This window comes from Crassostrea angulata, chromosome 7, assembly GCF_025612915.1.
Source record: "Crassostrea angulata isolate pt1a10 chromosome 7, ASM2561291v2, whole genome shotgun sequence".
NCBI classification, from domain to species: domain Eukaryota; kingdom Metazoa; phylum Mollusca; class Bivalvia; order Ostreida; family Ostreidae; genus Magallana; species Magallana angulata.
This window is the reverse complement of record NC_069117.1, coordinates 1,947,698-1,969,997: the sequence shown is the minus strand read 5'-3', so window position 1 is coordinate 1,969,997 and position 22,300 is coordinate 1,947,698. Positions and strand designations below refer to the sequence as shown.

General features: G+C 36.0%; 4 protein-coding genes across 4 annotated transcripts; 1 reads left to right on the top strand and 3 right to left on the bottom strand.

Annotated features, from left to right (window-relative positions):
* The first annotated feature begins 457 nt into the window (after positions 1-457).
* On the top strand, positions 458-1,425 carry LOC128155554 (uncharacterized). The gene is made up of 2 exons (XM_052817322.1): positions 458-614; positions 953-1,425. Exon 2 carries the CDS (start codon positions 1,021-1,023, stop codon positions 1,423-1,425), a length of 405 nt encoding a protein of 134 aa, XP_052673282.1. The 5' UTR covers positions 458-614; positions 953-1,020.
* Positions 1,426-2,478: 1,053 nt separating this feature from the next.
* Positions 2,479-6,209, bottom strand: LOC128157014 (basement membrane-specific heparan sulfate proteoglycan core protein-like). The gene is made up of 8 exons (XM_052819363.1): positions 6,054-6,209; positions 5,464-5,757; positions 4,750-5,040; positions 4,335-4,628; positions 3,561-3,695; positions 3,360-3,384; positions 3,012-3,116; positions 2,479-2,672 (listed from the first exon to the last, which is right to left on the bottom strand). The coding sequence occupies exons 1-7, from the start codon at positions 6,094-6,096 to the stop codon at positions 3,032-3,034; spliced, it is 1,167 nt and encodes a 388-aa protein (XP_052675323.1). The 5' UTR covers positions 6,097-6,209; the 3' UTR covers positions 2,479-2,672; positions 3,012-3,031.
* Positions 6,210-7,604: 1,395 nt separating this feature from the next.
* On the bottom strand, positions 7,605-14,430 carry LOC128157013 (vascular cell adhesion protein 1-like). Its single transcript, XM_052819362.1, has 9 exons — positions 14,286-14,430; positions 13,122-13,430; positions 12,595-12,876; positions 12,099-12,395; positions 11,128-11,307; positions 10,930-10,951; positions 8,394-8,467; positions 8,209-8,221; positions 7,605-8,114 (listed from the first exon to the last, which is right to left on the bottom strand). Exons 1-9 carry the CDS (start codon positions 14,332-14,334, stop codon positions 8,021-8,023), a joined length of 1,320 nt encoding a protein of 439 aa, XP_052675322.1. The 5' UTR covers positions 14,335-14,430; the 3' UTR covers positions 7,605-8,020.
* Positions 14,431-14,937: 507 nt separating this feature from the next.
* On the bottom strand, positions 14,938-18,475 carry LOC128156590 (uncharacterized). The gene is made up of 5 exons (XM_052818777.1): positions 18,336-18,475; positions 16,140-16,211; positions 15,957-16,038; positions 15,470-15,597; positions 14,938-15,224 (listed from the first exon to the last, which is right to left on the bottom strand). Exons 1-5 carry the CDS (start codon positions 18,361-18,363, stop codon positions 15,004-15,006), a joined length of 531 nt encoding a protein of 176 aa, XP_052674737.1. The 5' UTR covers positions 18,364-18,475; the 3' UTR covers positions 14,938-15,003.
* Between the last annotated feature and the right edge of the window lie 3,825 nt (positions 18,476-22,300).

Here is a 22,300-nt window from a genome sequence, read left to right as displayed (position 1 = left end):
CGAGTTTTAGGAAATCAGCAACAACATCTTCAATATGCTAAACATGCACGCATGGCCATATTTTATCGGAAATTTTAATATTTCATTTTACCATTTTTTGTTTAACAATGAATTATATGACATGTCAAACGTTGCAGTATTCAATATTTCTGTTTGCATCAGTTATGCATATGAATTTTTATGTGAATTCAACTTTTGTATATTCCATACAGAATTCACATATTAATGAATACAAACTCAAAAATTATATATACAGTACATGAATTTAAAAAATTAATAGACATTTCATTAAAAAATACAATTTGAAACTTTAACGAATGCAAAGTAAAAATGGACAAGATAATTATAAACAAACTTTTCTCTTGTGTAATTATTTTATGATGCGAAGTTCCTGCTTGGAACTCGATAACTATTAATATCAAAGGTAAACACCCCCTTCCCAACGAAGCCCCCCCCCCCCCCCCCCCCACAAGTCCCTTTAAACTAATGTTGTCGAGATCGAGATTTGTGGTCAGTACTAAAAATAGACTTCTAAAAATACCCATTATTACAGGTACTGTATTGATTTACGTACAAATGTACAATTATGTACGAGGATATACACGTTAACCCAGGTTTGTCTCTCTTTCTCTCTTTCTCTACGGTTTTTATGATCTCTCTCTCTCTCTCCCTTTCATCGTTGATTAAATATATCAATAATATTTGAACTCGCACATAACCTAAATCCATTGTGAATATATGTAGGAACATATGTACAAGGATACATGTAAACTCTCTCTCTCTCTCTCTCTCTCTCTCTCTCTCTCTCTCTCTCTCTCTCTCTCTCTCTCTCATAACATTTGATTCAATAAAATAAGTAGATTTTCACTCGCGTTCACCATTATCTACCAAATCAACTGTATTTTTCATGCGTAACCAAACAATATTTATATTCCGTGTTTTGTTTTGAAAGGTTGCCAGAAATAAATGACTAAGTGCCGTCTTTAAAGTTCCTCCTGATTCAGAGACTTCCAAGACATAATGGCCGACGGTGAGACCGGCCCGTGTGACCCAGACTTTAGTGACCTCCCGACGATGATCTGGGTCAACACACTAAGTCGCCTGGACCTGAAAACCAGGTACAAAGTCTCTATCACGTGTTCCAAGCTAAACGAAGCCTTCCACCACCCCACCCTGTGGAGCCGGATGACCTTGTACCTGATCGGGAATATGACCAATTACGGCTGGGTCAAACAGTCTGTAGTGCCCGCACGCAATATGCAACTGGTCAAACATTTCGGGAAATATTTTCAAAACCTTACTATTGTAATTAGCGGATATTTAGATGATGACTTCGGGAATTGGAACAACCTCATTGCGGAAGTTGCCAACAAATGCCGACTGGAATCTCTGAAGCTGCGTGTTGGAACAGCTACATCGGTCTAGAATTTCGCTAGACTGGTTTACATCCAGTTTAATCGCAGTGAATCAAAAGATAAGTTCTGATTAATAATAAAATAAATCTGCTCGTCAATAAGGTGGCGAAACTGATAACAATTTTTGGTGAGTATGTATGCAAATGTTTGAAAGGAGTTATGCATATAAATACTGGGTAGTTTGACCTTTCAACAATGAAATGCGAGAATAATGAAGAAGATTGACAAATATCGAGAAGAAATTAAAGAATTTATTTCATTATTGACCAATCAGAACTTACCTTTCGATTTCCCTTTGGATTCACTGCGATTAAACCGGATGTAAACCAGTCTAGCGAAATTCTTAGGCACTTGGATGTATAAAAACACCTTTTTCTTCGACGTAACAGCATTGGAGCGGAACGAATGTATACATATGTCGTAAGTAAAGTATACTTGAACGATTTATCGCGAAATTTCGTTTGAGGAACGCCCAGACTTCGTCAAACCCGATTTCGCCCCAAAAAGAGTGTCCTACCCTTACTTTTTTATACATGCACATGCAATATATTTACAATAACTTCCAGGGCCCGTGTATAAATCGGCGACTTTTTCACTCCCGGTACACATGGTACATGTCCTTACAAAACACTATGAATAAAACATCCCGTGCTTTCCCTAGGTTATAACTTTATTCGTATTTAATAACATCGTTAATTATGTTCCGATATTCGGTAGTCAACATGTTTTCAAGTTGTATTAATGCCATGATGTGTATATAACCCGTTGTTTAATTCGATTAAAATGTAAATATGCAAGGGGCGCAACTCAAGTTGCTCGCTAGATAGCGCCACCACATCACCGAGTTTTCGTAATGAAATCCGCCAAGGGTTTATGGGGAGCAAAGTGGACCGAAAACCCTTGGCTAGCGAAGATGGGAATAAGCATGAACAGATTTTCTTAGTATAAGATTGATTGTTATTGAAAAAGGTATTAGTGCATTAATCCATTTTATTTGATATAATTTTTGACGATGTTAGCGAAACAAGAATACTATTACATGTATTGTATAAACTTAACACTGTTTACGACATAATTTTATTATAGATGCTGATATCTTATTATAACACATTTTGTAAACCGTTTAAACATTTATCAAGGAGTAATTGGTGATTAAAACGTAGGCGTGCCCGGATACATGTTGAATAAAGACGTCTTCTAAAACGAGTGTTATTTCTCTGCAGTCTTCATTGCTCATATATCTCAGTCTGTATAAACCTGTAAAAGTGCAATCAAATAAATTTTACTGACCACATTAAAATAAGATTTTTGTACTATTATTAAAAGTAAATAAAGTAAAAGTAAAAACAAGTACTTGTATGTGTACTTTTGAAGCTTTTATTTTTGCCAATGTTAAAGAGCTCTTTGTCTTCAGAAAATACGAAGGAATGTTTTCGCGCCATTCACATATTTCCCAAATGAAATTTTGTTTTACTGATTCACTGAACAAATCTAAATTATTGATTAAAATGGAGACAGTTTCAACAAAAAAACTGTGATTGAAGTCGCATTATTTTTTTTATGAGAGTTAACGCTCTTAATGAAAGATCAACGTACCTTAATATAGATTTATGAAATCATTCTGTGGGATGGGCTTGCTCTTCCTTTAAGGTTCTGTAGTTAAGATTGTCTTGCCCAACGCTTGAGCTCATATCATTGTCTCTTGAACGAAATAACGTGATTAAGTTTATTTCTGATAAAACTGATTTTACAAAAATTGAACGAGTACCGGAAATTAACAAACCATTGAGATATAAGTGTATATATATGGACTGCTTAAGGTTAAAAACAATTCTCTATTTTGATATCCATTTAAAATAAATTAAGTAAGAACAGAAGGATTTTCACAGATAAATAAAATTTTGGGTTTTATTGTGTTTAGAATAGTAATTAGACATTGCATACCTCCGAGTTGTCAAAAACTGATTACCTGGAAATAAACTAATCTTAGTTAAATGATAGTAGATAATACAATATTATGCAGTATTTATGGTACAAAGAGATAAGTTTAACCGTTTATTAAACAGATTCAAGACATCTAATTTTTCACATACATTGCTATCCCTTTTGTTGATAATAATGTAATTAAAAAAGGTATATACATACTCATATCTGTAATTTTTCTGTGATGAAAAACAACAACAATTCCAGCCATTATGATTAGAAGAACCACAATCCCGGTCACGGCACCAAACACATCAGCGGTGATTGCAGAACTTTTCGTGGTAATTAGATCGAGGTCTACGGAAAAAGATGTATATAATCTTGTTTGATGTTACAATAATATCTTATCAGTTGTCTTACATCGCATATGGAGAAATGGTGTACATTTTACTAATTTTCATAGCGGCCATATTGCTATTACAATGGCGAATTTCAGTACAATAAAACACATAGAGAGGAATGAAAAAGCCACAAATTTAAAAAATAAGTATTTTGGAAATATTCTCCCCATTTGGGTTTGTCATTTACAACATTCGGGATCGGAATGTGCTTGCTTTGTTTACATGAAAGGTTGAGATGGCGGTTCCTTTTGAATCTGAAATATCGATGCGGAGCGTTGTAGGAATAAAGTGTGTTTTAGTGATGAAAGACGCCAGGAAGGGACTTTGGAATTATTTTTAAAATACAAGCCATTCTTAGGTAAAGTTGTTCCTCATATATTTACCGAGTTTACATTGCAAACTAATCGTGTCAGAAATCTTTGTTTGTAATTTTGATTTGTAATATAGACAATTTGAAGACATGAATATTAATGAGAGCAGTGTCACGTGGAAGTTAGCTTATGAATAAAGTGTACGTGATTTCTCCATATGGAGTATTCAGTAATTTTGAACTTGCACACACAAATAGATCTGAACTTAAGATGATATGTCTCACTTTTTATATTGATGATTGCCTTTGAGGAGTTTTTGTCATAGCTGCCCCACTGGGAATCGCTTTTCGCCCTACAGTGGCACGCCGCGTTGTGGTCCTTGAGTTTTGCGATGACCATGAGAGTCGACATGGTTCCAGTGCTCCCGACTCCCTTTGACTGGAGTTTGTCGTCACAGTACCACAGCCAAGCTACCGGGGGGTTTCCCCGCGTGGACAAATAACACCGAATTGTCACTGGGGTGTTCTGATCCACGGTTATAAGTGTATTGTCTATCCGGGGCCTTTCGTCAGGGAAATCTTAAAGTAACAGAAATTCATGCTTTGAATTTGAATAAAAAACATTTGAAATAATAAAAATCCCAATAATTCACATAAAATGACATGATATAATCATTATATTCTGTCAAATTCTACGTACAGTACACACTGAGTGAAACTGCGTTGGACGCCGCCTCGTAGTGAAGAAAGTAGTTCCGGGCTACGCAGTGACACACCTTGTTGTTGAGATCCGGTTCCCCTTTCAGGATCAGTTTGGACGTGGCGTTAACGTTGACGGTCCTTTGGTTGTATACGGCGTACCGCCCACACTTCCAGGTCCACGTGACCGGGGGATTCCCCAGGGTATCCAGGGTACACTGCAAGGTGATCTCCTCCCCCGCTACAACCGCTGTGTTTGAGGCGTTTAGAAAAGGGATAGAGCGCGGAGTATCTGAAAGGAATGTTTTGTGTTAATAAGGTAACTCGCCTATCTGTCTTTAATTGAATTATCAGACACAAATTATTTTACGATAGTAGCGGATAGTAAAGATAAAATAAGGATGGCGAAGACGTGCATTATTTTAGGGTGAAAACAAGAAAGCTTTTATAATCCCAAAAAGGAGAGATACATAGTTGGGGGGGGGGGGGGGAGAGAGAGAGAGAGAGAGAGAGAGAGAGAGAGAGAGAGAGAGAGAGAGGAGAGAGAGAGAGAGAGAGAGAGAGTCACTGCGCTATATACAAGAATCAGGTACTGATTTTAAATAAAGATAATTTTGTAATGTGCCATTGCTTACAGATATTGTAAAAAATAATGCACATCATCGGTTGAATTTTCGGGTTAGGAATAAACATAATTATACTGGGCAGGACTTACACCTGACGTTGATGGTCAGGTGATTGGACATCTTGCTGTAGGAGTCGTTGGCGGCGCTCGGCCTGACTTTACAGTAACACACCACTCCATTGTACTTCCGGTCGGAAGGGAAGGTCAGGACGGTGTCGTGGAGGCCGACGGACGCATTCCCAGTCATGTTACTGTCGCCACATCTCCAGTACCACGTGACCGGCTGGGGTTCCGGGGAGTAAATTGAACACCTGAGAGCGATTGGTTGTCCTTCCGTCACGTTATTATCGTTCAGGGTCAGGTATGGCGTGGGAAGTTGATATGCTGCGGAAAAAATATGTTATGCAGCTACATAGATGGGACTGTGGTGAGAAACAACAGAATATAATATATATAGTAATACATAGTATGATACCAATTATCTGAATACAATATGATATATTATGATACATATAATATCCAAATGTAAAATTAATGCATAAAGAAAAATATAGAGTATACAATCGTTATACCTTCAATACAATTATAAACATATGCTGCTTTTTTTTTTTTTTATAAATAAACATGAAATAGATACTTCATTTTCGCTATAACTTGAAAATACGCCAAACAAAACTTACAGTCGCCGACAACCAGTGGTAAAAACAGGACAAATAGAAGCATGGTAAAACGACTTCACGGGGGGATAGTGACAGCCTACAATGTGACCGAGGTCTGCTTCTCAGTTCTCTCGACCCCGGTACCAGCACTGTCCAATTACGAGCACTCATACAAGGGAGATAATACGTATTAAGGCCAGCCCTATCGTAATTTATTCATTGTGAACGACCGTTGTACATGTTTACAGATTGCTAAATTATCAATGCAAATTATTGCGTCTCAACACTTTAACTTCAATTTTTTTTTCATCCATAATTACACTGTCGTACATTTGAACATAAAAAAGTATAAGATTTAAACATGTGTAATACTTTGTAGTATGATGTCTGTTTGATGTTTATAGTTTGATGTCTGTTTGATGTTTGTAGTATGATGTCTGTTTGATGTTTATAGTATGATGTCTGTTTGATGTTTATAGTATGATGTCTGTTTGATGTTTGTAGTATGATGCCTGTTTGATGTTTGTAGTATGATGCCTGTTTGATGTTTGTAGTATGATGTCTGTTTGATGTTTGTAGTATGATGTCTGTTTGATGTTTATAGTATGATGTCTGTTTGTTGTGTGTAGTATGATGTCTGTTTGATGTTTATAGTATGATGTCTGTTTGATGTTTATAGTATGATGTCTGTTTGATGTTTACAGTATGATGTCTGTTTGATGTTTATAGTATGATGTCTGTTTGATGTTTATAGTATGATGTCTGTTTGATGTTTACAGTATGATGTCTGTTTGATGTTTATAGTATGATGTCTGTTTGATGTGTGTAGTATGATGTCTGTTTGATGTTTATAGTATGATGTCTGTTTGATGTTTATAGTATGATGTCTGTTTGATGTGTGTAGTATGATGTCTGTTTGATGTTTATAGTATGATGCCTGTTTGATGTTTATAGTATGATGTCTGTTTGATGTTTGTAGTATGATGTCTGTTTGATGTTTGTAGTATGATGTCTGTTTGATGTTTGTAGTATGATGTCTGTTTGATGTTTGTAGTATGATGTCTGTTTGATGTTTATAGTATGATGTCTGTTTCACCGATCAGACCTCGGTGAGGTGTTCTACATTTATTATGTTATAAATTCGTCAATCCTTTTAGCGGGCATTACAAGGTATAACAAATTATGTAGTTAATTTCTGTAATTTATTATAGTGTGTAGAATCAGTGGTTCCACACATCCTACATGTGTACCCGCGCACATTACCGCCAATACCAGCTGTAAGCAACAACTTCCATTTACGATATACATAACACTAAAAGACGTGTTTGTGTTATATGTTTTTAATTGAAATGAAAACAATAGATACATTCATATTATTAGTTTAAAACATAGCAAATAAACAGACATAGCATACTGAGCATAGCGTGTATATGTTATTGTTTCTTAAAGGTGTGTCTTAGACAGCAGAAAACTTATCAAGCCAAAAAAAAAAAAAAAAAAAAAATCAGAATGACACTAAACCATTCACAAATCAAAAAGCTAACCAAACCCTAAACCAAAAAACTACCCCCCCCCCACAAAAAAACCCCGCAATTATCCACTCCCCAGACAAAAAACTAACCCCTCCTTTAACCAAAAATAACAAATCAGCATACAATAAACCCTACCAACACTGAAGAAATAAAACCCTCCCAAATCAAAAAAAACCTAAGCCTCAAATAAAAAAAACTTAACAATCCCCGAACTAAAAAACTAAACGATCCCCAAACCAAAAAAACTAAACAATCCCCAAACCAAAAAATAACAAATCAGCATGACAATAAACCCTTCCAAAAAAACCAAAATACTAACCTCTCCACAAACCCAAAAAACTAATCCCTCCCTAATCCAAAAAACTAACCCTCTCTAAACCAGAAACCTTACCTCTCCCCAAACCAAAAATGTGAAATTAGCATGACATTGAACACAGTAGCTTGGAAAAGAGAGACTTATGAACGAATCACAGAGAGCTCCTTGTTCTTAACCACAGCAGGTCTTTGTTTATGGCCCCTTTTCACTCTTAAATTTTGGTAAGTTGGAACTCTAAAATAAGCAAGACCGAAGTTATACACAAACTATTGTACATAAACGTACGTCAGTCAATTACTAGTATAATTTCATTATTATTATCTCTTACCTTTCATCAGCGTCTGAAATGGGCAATTATATAGATTCCATGTGAATACATGTACAACGGATATGATAAATCAACGTAGCAGGATAGATTATTTAAAATCGTGTTTATAACGTCAACCATACATGTTCATTAATTACACAAAGATTAAGAGAACGGCGCGCTGACCTGGAGACCTATCGGCTTACCTTTGCTCTGGTTGCCCGTCGTAAGTACCTCATAGTTATGTTCCTCTATAGTACATTTTGTGTCCTGGATTTGGCTGATAGACAAACACAAAAACATTACATATAACAACTACAACATTCCCATAACTTAAACTAAACAAGATGCCCAAGGGCCACATCGCTCACCTGAGCAACAATTGCCTTAATTCTGATCAAATTAGCATTACTGCATCAAAATATCTTGACAACTAAGTACAGTAGATCTTGCTAAAAAGAAATGAAAATCTGCAAATTTTTACCCACCTCTTTTATTTTGGTAAATACCAAGCCCCTTTTGTTGTTGTACCTGTAAGAAGATTTTTCTCTATTCCTATATACCCCCCCCCCCCCATTTCGTGGCCCCACTTTTCTCTAGGAAATCATGGTTTCATCAAACTTAAATCTACATAACCTGTGCTTTCACACTTAGTACTGAGTTTTGGACCGAAAACTTTCCCAGAATATTTTTAAAGATTTTCTCTCTATAATCCTATGTAAAAATTCAAACCGCCATCACGGCCACGCCCTACCACTAGGGACTGTGATTTTGCAAACTTGAATTTACACTACCCGAGGATGCCTCTACACAAGTTTAAGCTTTTCTGGCCAAAAAGTCTTTATAAAGAAGATTTTTATTGATTTTCTCTATATATTCCTATGTAAAAATTCATCCCCCAATATGACCTCACCCTACCCCTGGACTATTATTTAAACAAATTTGAATCTATACGATCTGGGGATGCTTCTACTCAAATTTAGGCTTTCCTGGCCAAAAAGTTTTGAGAAGAAGATTTTTAAAGATTTTCTAGATATATATAAAAATTTATCCCCATTGTAGCACCGCCCTACCCCCAGGGACCATGATTTGAACAAACTTGAATCTACATTATCTGAGTATAGTTACACGCCAATCTGAGCTTTCTTGGCCAAATAGTTTCTAAAAGATTTTTTTTAAAGATTTTCTCTATATATTCCTGTATAAAACTTGAACCCCCCCCCCCCCATTGTGGCCCCACCCTACCCCAGGGACTATGATTTGAACGAATTTGAATCTACACTACCTATGCTTCCACTCAAATTTGAGCTTTCCTGGCCTAATAGTTTTTGAGAAGAAGATTTTTAAAGATCTCTATATATTCCTATGTAAAACTTGATCCCCAAATTGCGGCCCCACCCTACCTCCGGGGACCATGATTTGACAAACTTGAATCTACACTATCTGAGGATGCGTCCACTCAAATTTGAGCTTTCTTGGCCTAATAGTTTTTAAAAGAATTTTTTAAAAGATTTTCTCTATATATTCCTGTATAAAAATTTATCCCCCAATTGTGGCCCCACCCTATCCCCGGGGTCCATGATTTGAACAAACTTGAATCTACACTATCTGAGGATGCTTCCCCTCAAATGTGAGCTTTCCTGGCCTAATAGTTTTTGAGAAGAAGATTTTTAAAGATTTTCTCTATATATTCCTATGCAAAACTTGATCCCCCCATTGTGGCCCCACCCTACCCCAGGGTCTATGATTTGAACAAACTTGAATTTACACTACCTGAGGATGCTTCCATTTTGATTTGAGCTTTTCCGGCCTAACAGTTTTTGAGAAAAAGATTTTTAAAGATTTTCTCTATATATTCCTATGTAAAACCTGATCCCCCTATTGTAGCCCCACCCTACCCCTGGGGACTATGATTTGAACAAACTTGAATCTACACTACCTGAGGATGCTTCCATTTTAATTTGAGCTTTCCTGGCCTAATAGTTTTGAGAAGAAGATTTTTAAAAATTTTCTCTATATATTTCTATGTAAAACTTGATCCCCCTCTTTTGGCCCCTCCCTACCCCCGGGGACCATAATTTGAATAAACTTGAATCTACACTACCTGAGGATGCCTCCATACAAGTTTAAGCTTTTCAGGCCGAACAGTTTTTGAGAAGAAGATTTTTGAAAAATACCAAGAAATTTTGAATAATTCTCAATTATCTCCCCTTTAAAGAGGGCGTGGCCTCATTTGAACAAACTTGAATCCCCTTCACCTAGTGGTGCTTTGTGCCAAATTTGGTTGAAATCTGCCCAGTGGTTTTTGAGAAGAAAATGAAAATGTGCAAAGTTTACAACGACGACGACGACAACGACAACGGCGACAGACAACGGACAAATTGTGATCAGAAAAGCTCACTTGAGCCTTTGGCTCAGGTGAGCTAAAAAGCAGTTAATTAAGAGTGCTCTTGATGATCGTGGTCATTCATAAACCATATTGGTCTCCTTTGGAAGAAGATTTCTATATGAAAATATAGGAAAATACCAAACTTCTAAAGATAATAATATATAGATATAGATAATAATATATCCCTTTTTCTTAGATACTAGTTTATAGCTTTACAAAAAAAATCTTGAACCCCCCCCCCAACCTTCCTTAACTATGATACCGGTATTTAATTATATAATAAGAGCATTAATTCTAGAGACACAATATTTGATGATTTCACACCTTTTTTCATAAAGCAAACCGCATATTACCTTTCCAAATTTGATCGTCTCCCTGAAAAAAAAAATCACGAAATTACAAAATGCCGTCAGTTGAGGCTCGAGTGAATTTTAAAAAAAATTACGATAGTTTATGTTGAAATAAGCACATGAATACAATAGAAAAAATAAATTTTCTCAAACGATCACGTGAATAACGATATAAATTTTTACAGAGTGCTAAAATAGTACCTATTTTGACGAGGAACCATGAGGTCAGCGATGATTCCTTAGGGATTCTCTTGTGTTGGATAACAATAACCACAAGGCACGTGACAATGACTACCAAGAGAAAAGCCAGGGTGACCCCAAACGCCACCGGTGAGATTCCACCCTTCTCTGATTGTCTGACAGAGCTTACTATCGGCGTACCTTGAAAAAGAATAATACGTAACACTTGACCATATATATGACATTTATCAAAAACCGAGACTTTACACGAATAAGACGCAGCTATAGTTTGTACTTGTAACACTGTGCCGGATAATTATGCCAGTGCCAAGGTATCATTTTTGCACCCGCTTAAGATGCAGTTTCGGAAAAATCCATATATACCAAATGATAGACCATTGTTTAAAGAGTATATATCCACTTTTGTTTTAAGTGTTTTTCACCTGACAGATGAGATATTTACCTTTGAAAATTAATATCCCATTGGAAAATGATAATTCCCATAGTAGAATTGATTCTTCTACAGGAAATATTGACAATCCTATAGGATTTTTTAAAAGTCTTATAGGAATTATATTTCCTATAGGAAAATGGTATTTTTTGTTGGAATTTGATTCAGACATGTAGTTTTCCTATAGGATATTAAGTTTTCTTATCGGATTTTATCCAAAAAAAAGAATTAAAATTCCTACAGGAAGTTCTTGTAATCCGATAGGAAATTTCAAATTACCAATAGGAATATTGTTTTTTCTACGGGAAAAATTATTTTCCTATAGGAATTTATTTTTGAAAGGTAAATATCTCACCTGACAGGTGAGATACAATGATAACAAAGTTGGTTGTTAACTCTTTTAAGCAATGGTCTATCATATGCAGCTTAGACGGGTGCAAAAATGCCACCTTGGCACTGGCATAATTATCCGGCACATTGTTTTGTGCATACGTTACTACAGAGACATAAATAACAATTTCCCAGTACAGTGTATACACACCTATTATTCGTATGTAACTATCAGATGACTTCTCGTCGTATCGTCCGGCGACAGATAGAGAGTTCTTCGCTCGACAGTAGCATCCTTTTTTATCGTCGTTCTGTTCGGCAAGGAAAGATAACTCTGTTGATTTCCCCATTTGATTAACGCCTTTATTCACCATGACGTCATTACAGAACCATGACCACGTGACTGGTGGGTTTCCAGCAGAAGATAACGAACATCGGAGCACAACAGGGGAGCCAACGCTTACACTGGTCGCAGTTCTGCTAATTTGTGGATAATCAGACGGGATATCTGAAGCAGTGTGATGTTTAGAGACATTTTATTATCATGCATATCTACATAGACATTCACAAACCGAAGCATAAAAATACCTCAAGCCCTCGAATTATAAGCTTGATGCTAATCAGGTTTCATTTTTCCAGATTGGAGGAAAAATGCATAGCATTGCATCTGAAATGATTGCTTTTGATATAATATTTTTGCAACTCACAACGAACGGAAACAAGTGCAGGTTTTGAAGAAGCCTGGAACCCAGAGGCCTGTGCTGTACAGTAGCAGGAGAGTCCATCAAGTCTCTGCTCCGCCAGGATCACCACTTCCGTCGTCCGGCCTCTCTTCTGTACCCTAGTGTACATCGATTGTGTTCCACATTTCCAAGACCAACTGATGGCAGGGTTACCAATGGAGTCAATTGAACAGCTCAAGACTGCTTCTCCGCCAGAGACTAATGCTATATTACTAGTGTTAATGATGGGAGATGACCGGGGTGTGTCTACAATGATTATATTTTGGGTTATTTTGATATATTTGTACTTGACGGTTTTTTGATATTTTGATGTACTATTAATTTTCAGTCAAAATTTTGTGTGAATCTTTTACAGCATAATCGATTTGATTATTAGTATTTATTGGAGAGAGAGAGAGAGAGAGAGAGAGAGAGAGAGAGAGAGAGAGAGAGAGAGAGAGAGAGAGAGAGAGAGAGAGAGAGAGAGAGAGAGAGAGAGTTAAATCCCATACATTTGACGTCAATGGTTCTGTAACTAGAGGTCTTATCATATGTCAGGTTCAAGGAATCACGTGACACCGCCCTACAATAACAGGACTGCTTGTCGTACTTCCGGTCCGCCGTGAACCTCAGGGTGGATGATCCTCCTCCGTCGTCCGTACTGTTCGCGGTCAGGTCGTCATCGGCACAGAGCCAGTGCCACGTGATTGGATCAGGCGACCTCGAATTCTGAGAGACCGAACACCGTAGTGTTATTGTTTGTCCTTCGTTCACGCTGTATGAGGACAGTAAAGAAAGAGACGGGGAACCACTGGGAATGGCTGGTGAAAGGAAAATAAGGAGTTGAGAGTTCTTTATATCAAAATATTGATGATGTATAAAGAGCGTTATTATAAGGTGTCTTTCCTTAAATTCTTTTTTCTTTCTTAAAACCAGTTTTAATTTAAGATGCAAATTATGGTAAAAATTGAAAGCAATTCATCCATCACAAGTCGGTAGGATGATTTAAAATTTTTTTTTACCTGTGAAAAAAATATAAAGAGGAACCGATCCCAGGACCACAAACCCACCCTAACATACCGCGGAAATCGCTCCAATATATATATACAATAAAAGAAAAAAAGCAACACTAACTGCAAAACATAAGCGCTTTCATTGTTAAAAATCTTCAGACGTTTGAAGATCTTTAACAATGAAGAACGTCTGAAGATTTTTAACAATGACAGCGCTTTTGTTTTGCAGTTAGTGTTGGTTTTTTTCTTTTATTATATTTTTACCGGACACTGAGAAAATACTTTTGTGATATATATATATATATATATATATATATATATATATATATATATATATATATATATATATATATATATATATATATATATATATATAAAAGAATTTAGATTATAATATGTTCTTCAATGTAACCGGCCCTATAGCTTCACGCCTGTAACAGTCTGTTATAATGCCTTCATGCATATAATCGGAATATAAATTGTTGAAAATAGTGATAAATTCTCTCTGTTTTTTAATTTTAAAAATCTTATTGATAGGTAGATCTTACCTTACTTTTATCATGTCTCTGTACATTTTGAATGTGATTTAGCATTCATTATAAACGAGTCTCTTTGACGAAGAAGACGAAAGCGTTATAACTTAGGGGATGTAACACCGCTTACCATGAATTTTTCCAGTGATAGCAAAGAAAACAAGCACCAACATCGCCATTGCTTAACATTCACTCTAATGAAAACCAGGAAGAAACTATAAGTATTAAAAATAATCTTTTTTGTAAATCCTCTCATTGAATGAGATATATAATTGTGATAAGTACATGTCAATTAGCGTACGACTGCCTGTGCAGTGCCTGGACTCGCTATTTTTTGTTGTCATAATCAAGTACTTAATGCAAATACTGAGAGAGACTGCGACCTCTCAAGATTAAAGTTGAACACTTTTGTCATAAAACATCATTTTCAAGCGTTTGTGTAGCATAACAAAAAACGATAGTCCTTATTTGCATTCAAGGAACGTTTTATAAGCTTATTGATATCAACATTTGGAATTAATAAAATAAACATGTGGATTGTTTGACTCTTTGTAGAGAACTTCAGATAATTCATAAGTGGTGTCTTGTATTACTAAATTGTCTATCAAATTTAAAACAAGCTCTTAATGCATGTCTTTGTCCATTTCGTGTTTTTTGCAATTTTTGTATTCAGTTAACGTGTTTGACATCTAAAAATCACCCAATCATCAATCAACCCCCTAAAAATAAAATGATTCTACCCAACCAAAAACAGCAATACAAAAACACGTAACAATGGAAAAATCAATGTGTTAAATCTTTATTTTCTTGGTAATAAAAAACTAACTACTCGACGATTGATGAACACATTAGGGAGTACAGGTGCTGGATTTGGTCAGACACTGCTTAGCAATGTCGTCCCAGTACGTGGTCAGTGGGCAGCGACGGAGGAAGGCGCCGTCCGGGGCACAGGAAATAAAGTGGTCACACCTGTGGCAGTCGGCGAAGTCGCCATCAGACGGACAGTCCTTGACAGAGTGAATGTGGTGGCAACTTCCGGTCTGAGTTCCGGTTCCGGTGTTTGGCATGACTGAAAATGTCAAAGTCCCTACTATTACTTATACGTCTTATATATATTAAAGTAATAAACTTGCTTCCTTTGTTAATTAGATAAATAAGACAGCAGAGAAAAAACAGTTAACACAAAGCAAGCAAACAACAAAGCAATTCAAATATAACTCTAAGCATGAAAAGCATTCCTTATTATTACTAGGTAAAACACAGAATATATGCTGGTATGGAAAACACGTGCAGCAGTACTGCTGTGGTACATACCCCCGGGACCGCGGCACATTTGGAACTCCTCGCCTGTCTTCCATTTATTGTAAGTGTCACAAGTCAGTGACGATGTTCGACTTCCGTCGTCAAGGGTGTAACCATCGTTGCAGGTTTGGGTGCAGATGCTGGTGTTTGAATAAGTAAGAAAGAAGATTAATCTTTTTTATATAAAATATTAAATAGTACTTGTATTCTCGTAACATATACGTAGGGCTAAATATTTCATAATCTAGTCTAGGAAAAAATAATGATAATAAAAAAGGAGGGGTTAATAAAAGAAATAACTTCATTATCTAAATAAAGTAATTCATTGTTGGAGGAAAAAACGTGGATGGTAAGTAAAACGAAAATAACGCTTTGAAAGAATAGTCGATAAAACTTATACTATGGGTTGGCTAGAGCACAAGTACCACACTATTAATTTGCTTTGGCCTTATTTCACAAGAAGTCAGACAATTTATTTGTTTTTCAGGCAAGCACTTACAGCTGTGACGGTTTGTAGACACATTTCACTTTGGCGTTTGCGGCAGATCGAATTGGCGTGCACATTGTCGCTAAGAATGGATCTAAACAAACACAAAAATACTTAAGAAAATTTAAACACTGTTTGCATGATAAAGGTGTAAAAGTCCTTTTCAAATATTACAATTAGAAGAGCGTTTCTTACCTAGATGAGGGGGGTTAAGTCCTAGCACGCTAAAAAGTAGAGCATCGCTGCCAAAAACGTATGCGCCAAAAACTGCAACAAAAGAGAGAGAAATGAAAATCATCAAAACGTCGTAACTAAAGCGGACCGAGAGTAGAACCTGAAGCAAAACCTAATAGGAATTAAATACTGCATGGATAGCAGACAATGACTCAACTGGACCTTGTAAAATTAAATGAAAAAATGAAAACTGCTAAACTGCTAAACTGAAGACCAGATTTTAAATTTTTCATGCATAAAGATATAAAAAGTATAGTAAGTATAATAACACAATACTAACACCAATGCCGGAAAGTCCTTAAGATGCCAACTATTTTATACTGCTTTAATAGTTGTACAGTTGGGCCCTCTTTTTCGTTTAATTTTATTTTTCAATTGATTTATTTTATTTTCAAACGTGAATTTTTGTTCCGACCAACCTAAAACATTTTTGCATCATACCATGAGACAAAGTTAAACTGTTTGTTCAGCTCGTTACTTCAAAATCACTGTACTTAATTACAGCCAAACTTATCCCTATTTCAGATCTGTAATGCTACTCTAGTTTACAGAATATGATATGTTTTGGAAGGAAATGTGAGGGTTATAGACAACTCCCTGTAATCAATTATATGATGTAATTGTAATTGGTAATTTGTATCTCTCCAACATGTACGAATGGTAATTGGTAATTGGTAATTTGTATCTCTCCTACATGTACGAGATACATGTTAGATGAATGAATTGCATGATCTCTTGTGTTGTTTTAAAGGGTACCTCCAGTCAATTTTTTTTCAGCAATCAATAGAATCGATTTATCTTAGAAATGTCCAAAAACTGCAATTTGATATCTGCACCGGTTTGGAAGTTATAGGCAATTGAATGTGACATTTTTTCCCTTCTCATGCAGTGCGTTGCCATAATGCGGAGATTCAATCACTGCAAGAAGTGATACACATACATGTATCATAGCGTCGGTTTATGTTGGAAAATACAACACCAACGCGGAAAACGGACAACAGGGTTAAATACGTGCGCTGAAATTAACATTAATTATCAGGGAAACGAAAACACGTGTTGAATGAAACACCAAATGGTACAAGATATAACCTCAGACATCAGTGGATGGTACAAGATATAACCAGGGACGTATTCCCTGATATAACCTTCGAAAAAACAACGAGGGTCGAGGAGGGTGCATTTGATATGGGAAATTAACTTGTTTCATATCGAATATTTTAACGAGCTGGCCCCTCGGCTGATTTTTTTTAACATTGTCAAATATTTTAGGGACAGTTTACAAATGTAGATCAACTTTTATGATACGAGGTAATATGCCCCCTCTCACCCGCGCATCACAAACATGCGCATTCCGGAAATTTAGGAATTGGTGAAAATGCCTGCCAAAAGGTCTAACCCCCCACCCATTCCCCCCACCCCCTCCCCCCCCCCCCCCAAAAAAAAATAGCACTAGTATTCAATAAAAATATTTTGGACCAGTTGAATGTGCATACGTAATGGTTAAAATAGCTCATGTGTCCTTTCGCCCGCACTTATAAAAGTCCTAAATGAGAAAACCTGTCCTTTCGTGTCTTGTTATTATTGTTTGCCTTAATCTTTCACAGTTGAGTATCGCTTAGTAATTAATTACCTGAAGCTATTTCATGTAAAATATTTTGTATGGTTAAATAATATATACACCTTCACCATCTTAACAGATGTATACATTTTTCCAAACGCCCCCAACCACCCTTAATTCTGTTAATCTCAGAGCTGCAAGCCCAAACTGCACGAACATATCAAATTCCTGTCAAGTTTTAATTTGCTAATTGAAAAAACGCTGCTTTTATTACATATTTTTCAATTTTAATTTCAGCATGTGTATTGGAAATATTAGATTCGTGGAAGGCGCCAATGATGCAAAGTTATTTAAATAATTTGAACATTCGTGTATGGACGCGACAAATATTTTTGACAGCGTTTGATTGGAATCACGATCCAGGTAATTTAATTTACAAACATCCGGATGTGTGCTCGACATATACCAAAAGTGATAATGAAAAAAAAATTGAGGGTACCTTTTTGAGCTATAGAATTTGATTGGTACGAAACAGTTATTTAAGTGTTTTTCCCACTGAAAATTAGTAAAGATATTTCAATATAACTAGGAATTTATACCTGTTAGTGTAGCCAGCAGAATTGCCATTTTGTCTGTCCAGTGTAAGAGAACAAATACCACTAGAGTGCCGCAGTGTTCGGCCTACGGTAGCTGGTTGTGTTATCTCTGATGGGTTCTAACTTCTTAGATATTGATAAGGCAGGGCCCCCGTATCATCAGATATATAGGCTATCGGCCTGTTCTGTTTTACACCGTCATTCTTACATCACCTGAAGACAGGTGCTAAATAGTTTTTGATGTCCGAATTTTGAATAGAGTGATGGTGACTTGAGAAATGTAGGTAGCGCTTGATTTAAAAGATATATATACAGGTTCTGTCAACGAATATGATTATCATTTTATCTATTATTATACCCGCACTTTCTAAAGAAAGTTCGGGTATATTGTTGTTACCCTGTTCCGTCCGTCCGTCCGTCCGTCCGTCCGTCTGTCACGTTTTACTTTCTCAAACTGCTCTTACATCTTATAAACCAGCAAACTGAACTCTTGGAGTTTGATTTGGGGTATCATGTTGTTTTGTAAAAAAGTTTCAAAAATTCTCTGTTAGTCCTGGGGGTCAAATAATTGGTAAAAAATGACGTTTTTTCACAAAAAACCTTCTTCCTCGAACTCCTCCTACATTTTCAAAAGTAGACAAATCATCTTTTGGAATATGTTTTAGGGTATCCTATAGATGCGCAATAAGGTTTCGGAATTTTCAATTTTGTCCTGGGGGTCATTTAATGGCTAAAAAATGACGTTTTTTTACAAAAAAACTGGTTTAAAAAACGTCATTTTTTTTAAGCAGTAGCCAAATGATCTTCTAGAATATGATTGGGGGTGTCATATTGAGGCATGATCAGGTTCCAGAATTTTTTTTTTAATTAAGGGGATCAGTGGGCAACAAAAAATGACGTTTTTTGGCAAAAAAAATATGGTTCCCAGAACTCCTTTTACAACTTTTGGAGTAGCTACATCATCTCTTGGGATATAATTGGGGCTGTCCTATAGATGTGCAATAAGGTTTTAAAAATTTAAATTTCATCCTGGGAGTCAAATAGTAGCAGAAAATTGACGTTTATCACTAAAAAATCAAACATTGATCCAAGAGCTCCTCTTATGATTTAATGGATAGACAATCATATCTTGGGATATGATAGGGACTGTTCTATAGATGTGCAGTAAGGTTTTCAAAATTTAAATTTCATCCAGGGAGTCAAAATGTAGCAGAAAATTGACGTTTATCACTTAAAAAAAAACATAGATCCTAGAACTCCTTTTATGATTTAATGGATAGACACATCATATCTTGGGATATGAAAGGAACTGTTCCATAGATGTGCATTACGGTTTTGAAAAATTAAATTTAACCCTGAGGCCCATTACCTACCGGTACATACCTTTTGATGCCCTTTAAGGATCAAGAATATATATGGTTAAGGGGTGGGGATCTCAACCGTTTTCGAGATATTCGTGCACTTCCTGTTCAAGGGGGGTCATGACAACCCCCGGGGCCCATGACCTACATACCGTTTGATGCCCCTTGACACAAGGTACAAGAATATATATGGTTTAAGGGTGGGGATCTCAACTGTTTTGAAGATATTAAGGGACTTGCTGTTTGAGGGCGTCAGGACCACCCACAGGGCCCATGACCTACATAACATTTGATGCCCCTTGACATCAGAAACATGAATATATATGGTTTAGGGGTCATGATTATAACAGTTTCTGAGATATATGGTAATTTTAAATTCCTGGGGGGTGGGGATGACCCCAGGGGTCAGATCTAATAAACCCTATATATTGCCAGTAACAGCCAATATATGATTATGAAAACCCTATATTATTATCTTTGTCCGTTTTCAAGTTACCATTTACAATAGAGTCTATGATTCTTCCTACAAGGTTCAATGTTAGACCCCACACCCTTTTGACACCCCCCCTCCCCTCCCCCGAAAAGTGGTTGTCTAACCCAAAATGAGAAAAATCAAACCAGGGTGCACAACTAGATTTGCAGGCCTATCATATCCTAGAGTTTTGTACAATTATGTTCAGCCATCTCTGAGAAACAAGTTCAGAGCGGGAAAGAAGAAAAAGAAGATGAAGAATATATACATGTATTAAGAACCGTACAAAAACAATAAGTCTCCAAACTTCATTCAGGAGACTTAATAATTAATAAAGATTAAATAGAGATAGGATCATCAAACATCAATAATTTAAAGATAATTGACAATTTCTGATTCTAAGGGGGTCAGGATGACCCCTTAGGGTCATGACTTACATGCCATAATGATCTGATGCGCCTGCATGACCTAAGGAGGAATAATATCTTTGGATTAAGGTGGGGATCTCAATGGTTTTTATGATATTTGATAATTTCAGGAAGAGCACTTGGGATCATGACCTACGTACCATCTTAAATGCCTTGAACAAAGAAACAATAATATAATATGTACATGATATATGATTCAATTTAAGAACCCAGATATAGATCAATCATCTGTTTTGTAATACTTCCTATGTATGTATACATGTACATGTATTAGTTTGTGTTTTGTTCTATACTATTCAATATTCATGTTCATGACTGTAGTATGGCTTAGTCTTATTTTAAATTACATTAAATTACATTAAAAAATTGTCAAATATATGACTTGGAACCCCCACTCCCAAACAAACTCAAATATAAACTGTTCTCTCTCCCCCCCCCCCCCCCCCTTCCTTGTCGAATAATCTATTAAAATCAAAATATAATTTGGGTGTCTAAAAACTTTTATAAACTGGTAAAAAATGTTATTCTTAAAAAAAAATACATTACATCTTGCATAATTGACAAATGATCTATTGAGATACGATCAGAGGTCATATTTCTACCTTGGGATCAATAAGTAGCATTCATTGACAAGTTAAAATTAATTAATAACAATAAATGATTCAAATTATAAATGTTTATACTCCACATTCACCCCCCCCCCCCCCCCAATCTAACCTGCTTATAAAGATTCAGTCTTCTTAATACATTCTTACATGTGTACAGTAGCAAATTTTAAATCATTTCTTGATTGCTTTTTCTCTTGTGATTCACATTAACATTTTGGAAATTGCTTAATTCAATTTTTAAGATTTATAAACAAAATGTTATATGCATCACTGCCATGAGTATTCACCTATTTGGGGCAATTGTAAAGTCTCCTAAACAAAGCAGTGACATCATTAGGTGGGGGGGGGGGGGGTTAAAGACAACACCTGGGGGTCATTAATGTACTTTACACCAGTTGATGCATCATAATGACTTTAGAAGATATTTTGTATTTTCCTAGCTGTTTTGTGGGGTCAGAACAGTCCCATAAGGTCATGACCTACATTGTATTTGATGCATTATAATACATTAAGAAAGAAATACTCCTTCCTTCCTATTATTACTCATATAAAAAATATAAGTGTCTACACTTACTTACATACGAAATACACAAATTTAATAAGAAATAGTTTATACAGGGTCAATATGGGGTCAACTCAACAGTGCATGCAGTCTGACAAATGAAAAAAATAACTTTTGCAACTAAAATGACAGAAACTTTACAAATGCGATAGGATAGGTAACGATGATAAGCTTATTTAAATATTAAAAGATGATGATACAGTATGCTGTCAAAGGGAGATTACATTTAGAAAGTGAAAGTAGAACTTATATACATGTGTATGTATGCTGGCAGGAATCCCATGCTGGCATCTTATTATATTGTGCTACTGCTACTACATGTATTATGCTTACCTAAATTGGTCAACATCATAATGATAATCCAATTAAAACACAATAATGAATTCCTTTAGCTGATCTTAACTACCGTAATCCTTTTCTGCATACGGAAAACACAGACATGTATGTATGGGTGTTGCTAAAACGCGGAACGGAAAACGGAACGGAATGGAAAATATCATCACGTTTATCCCTTAAAAAGGGTATAGACTGGCCAGA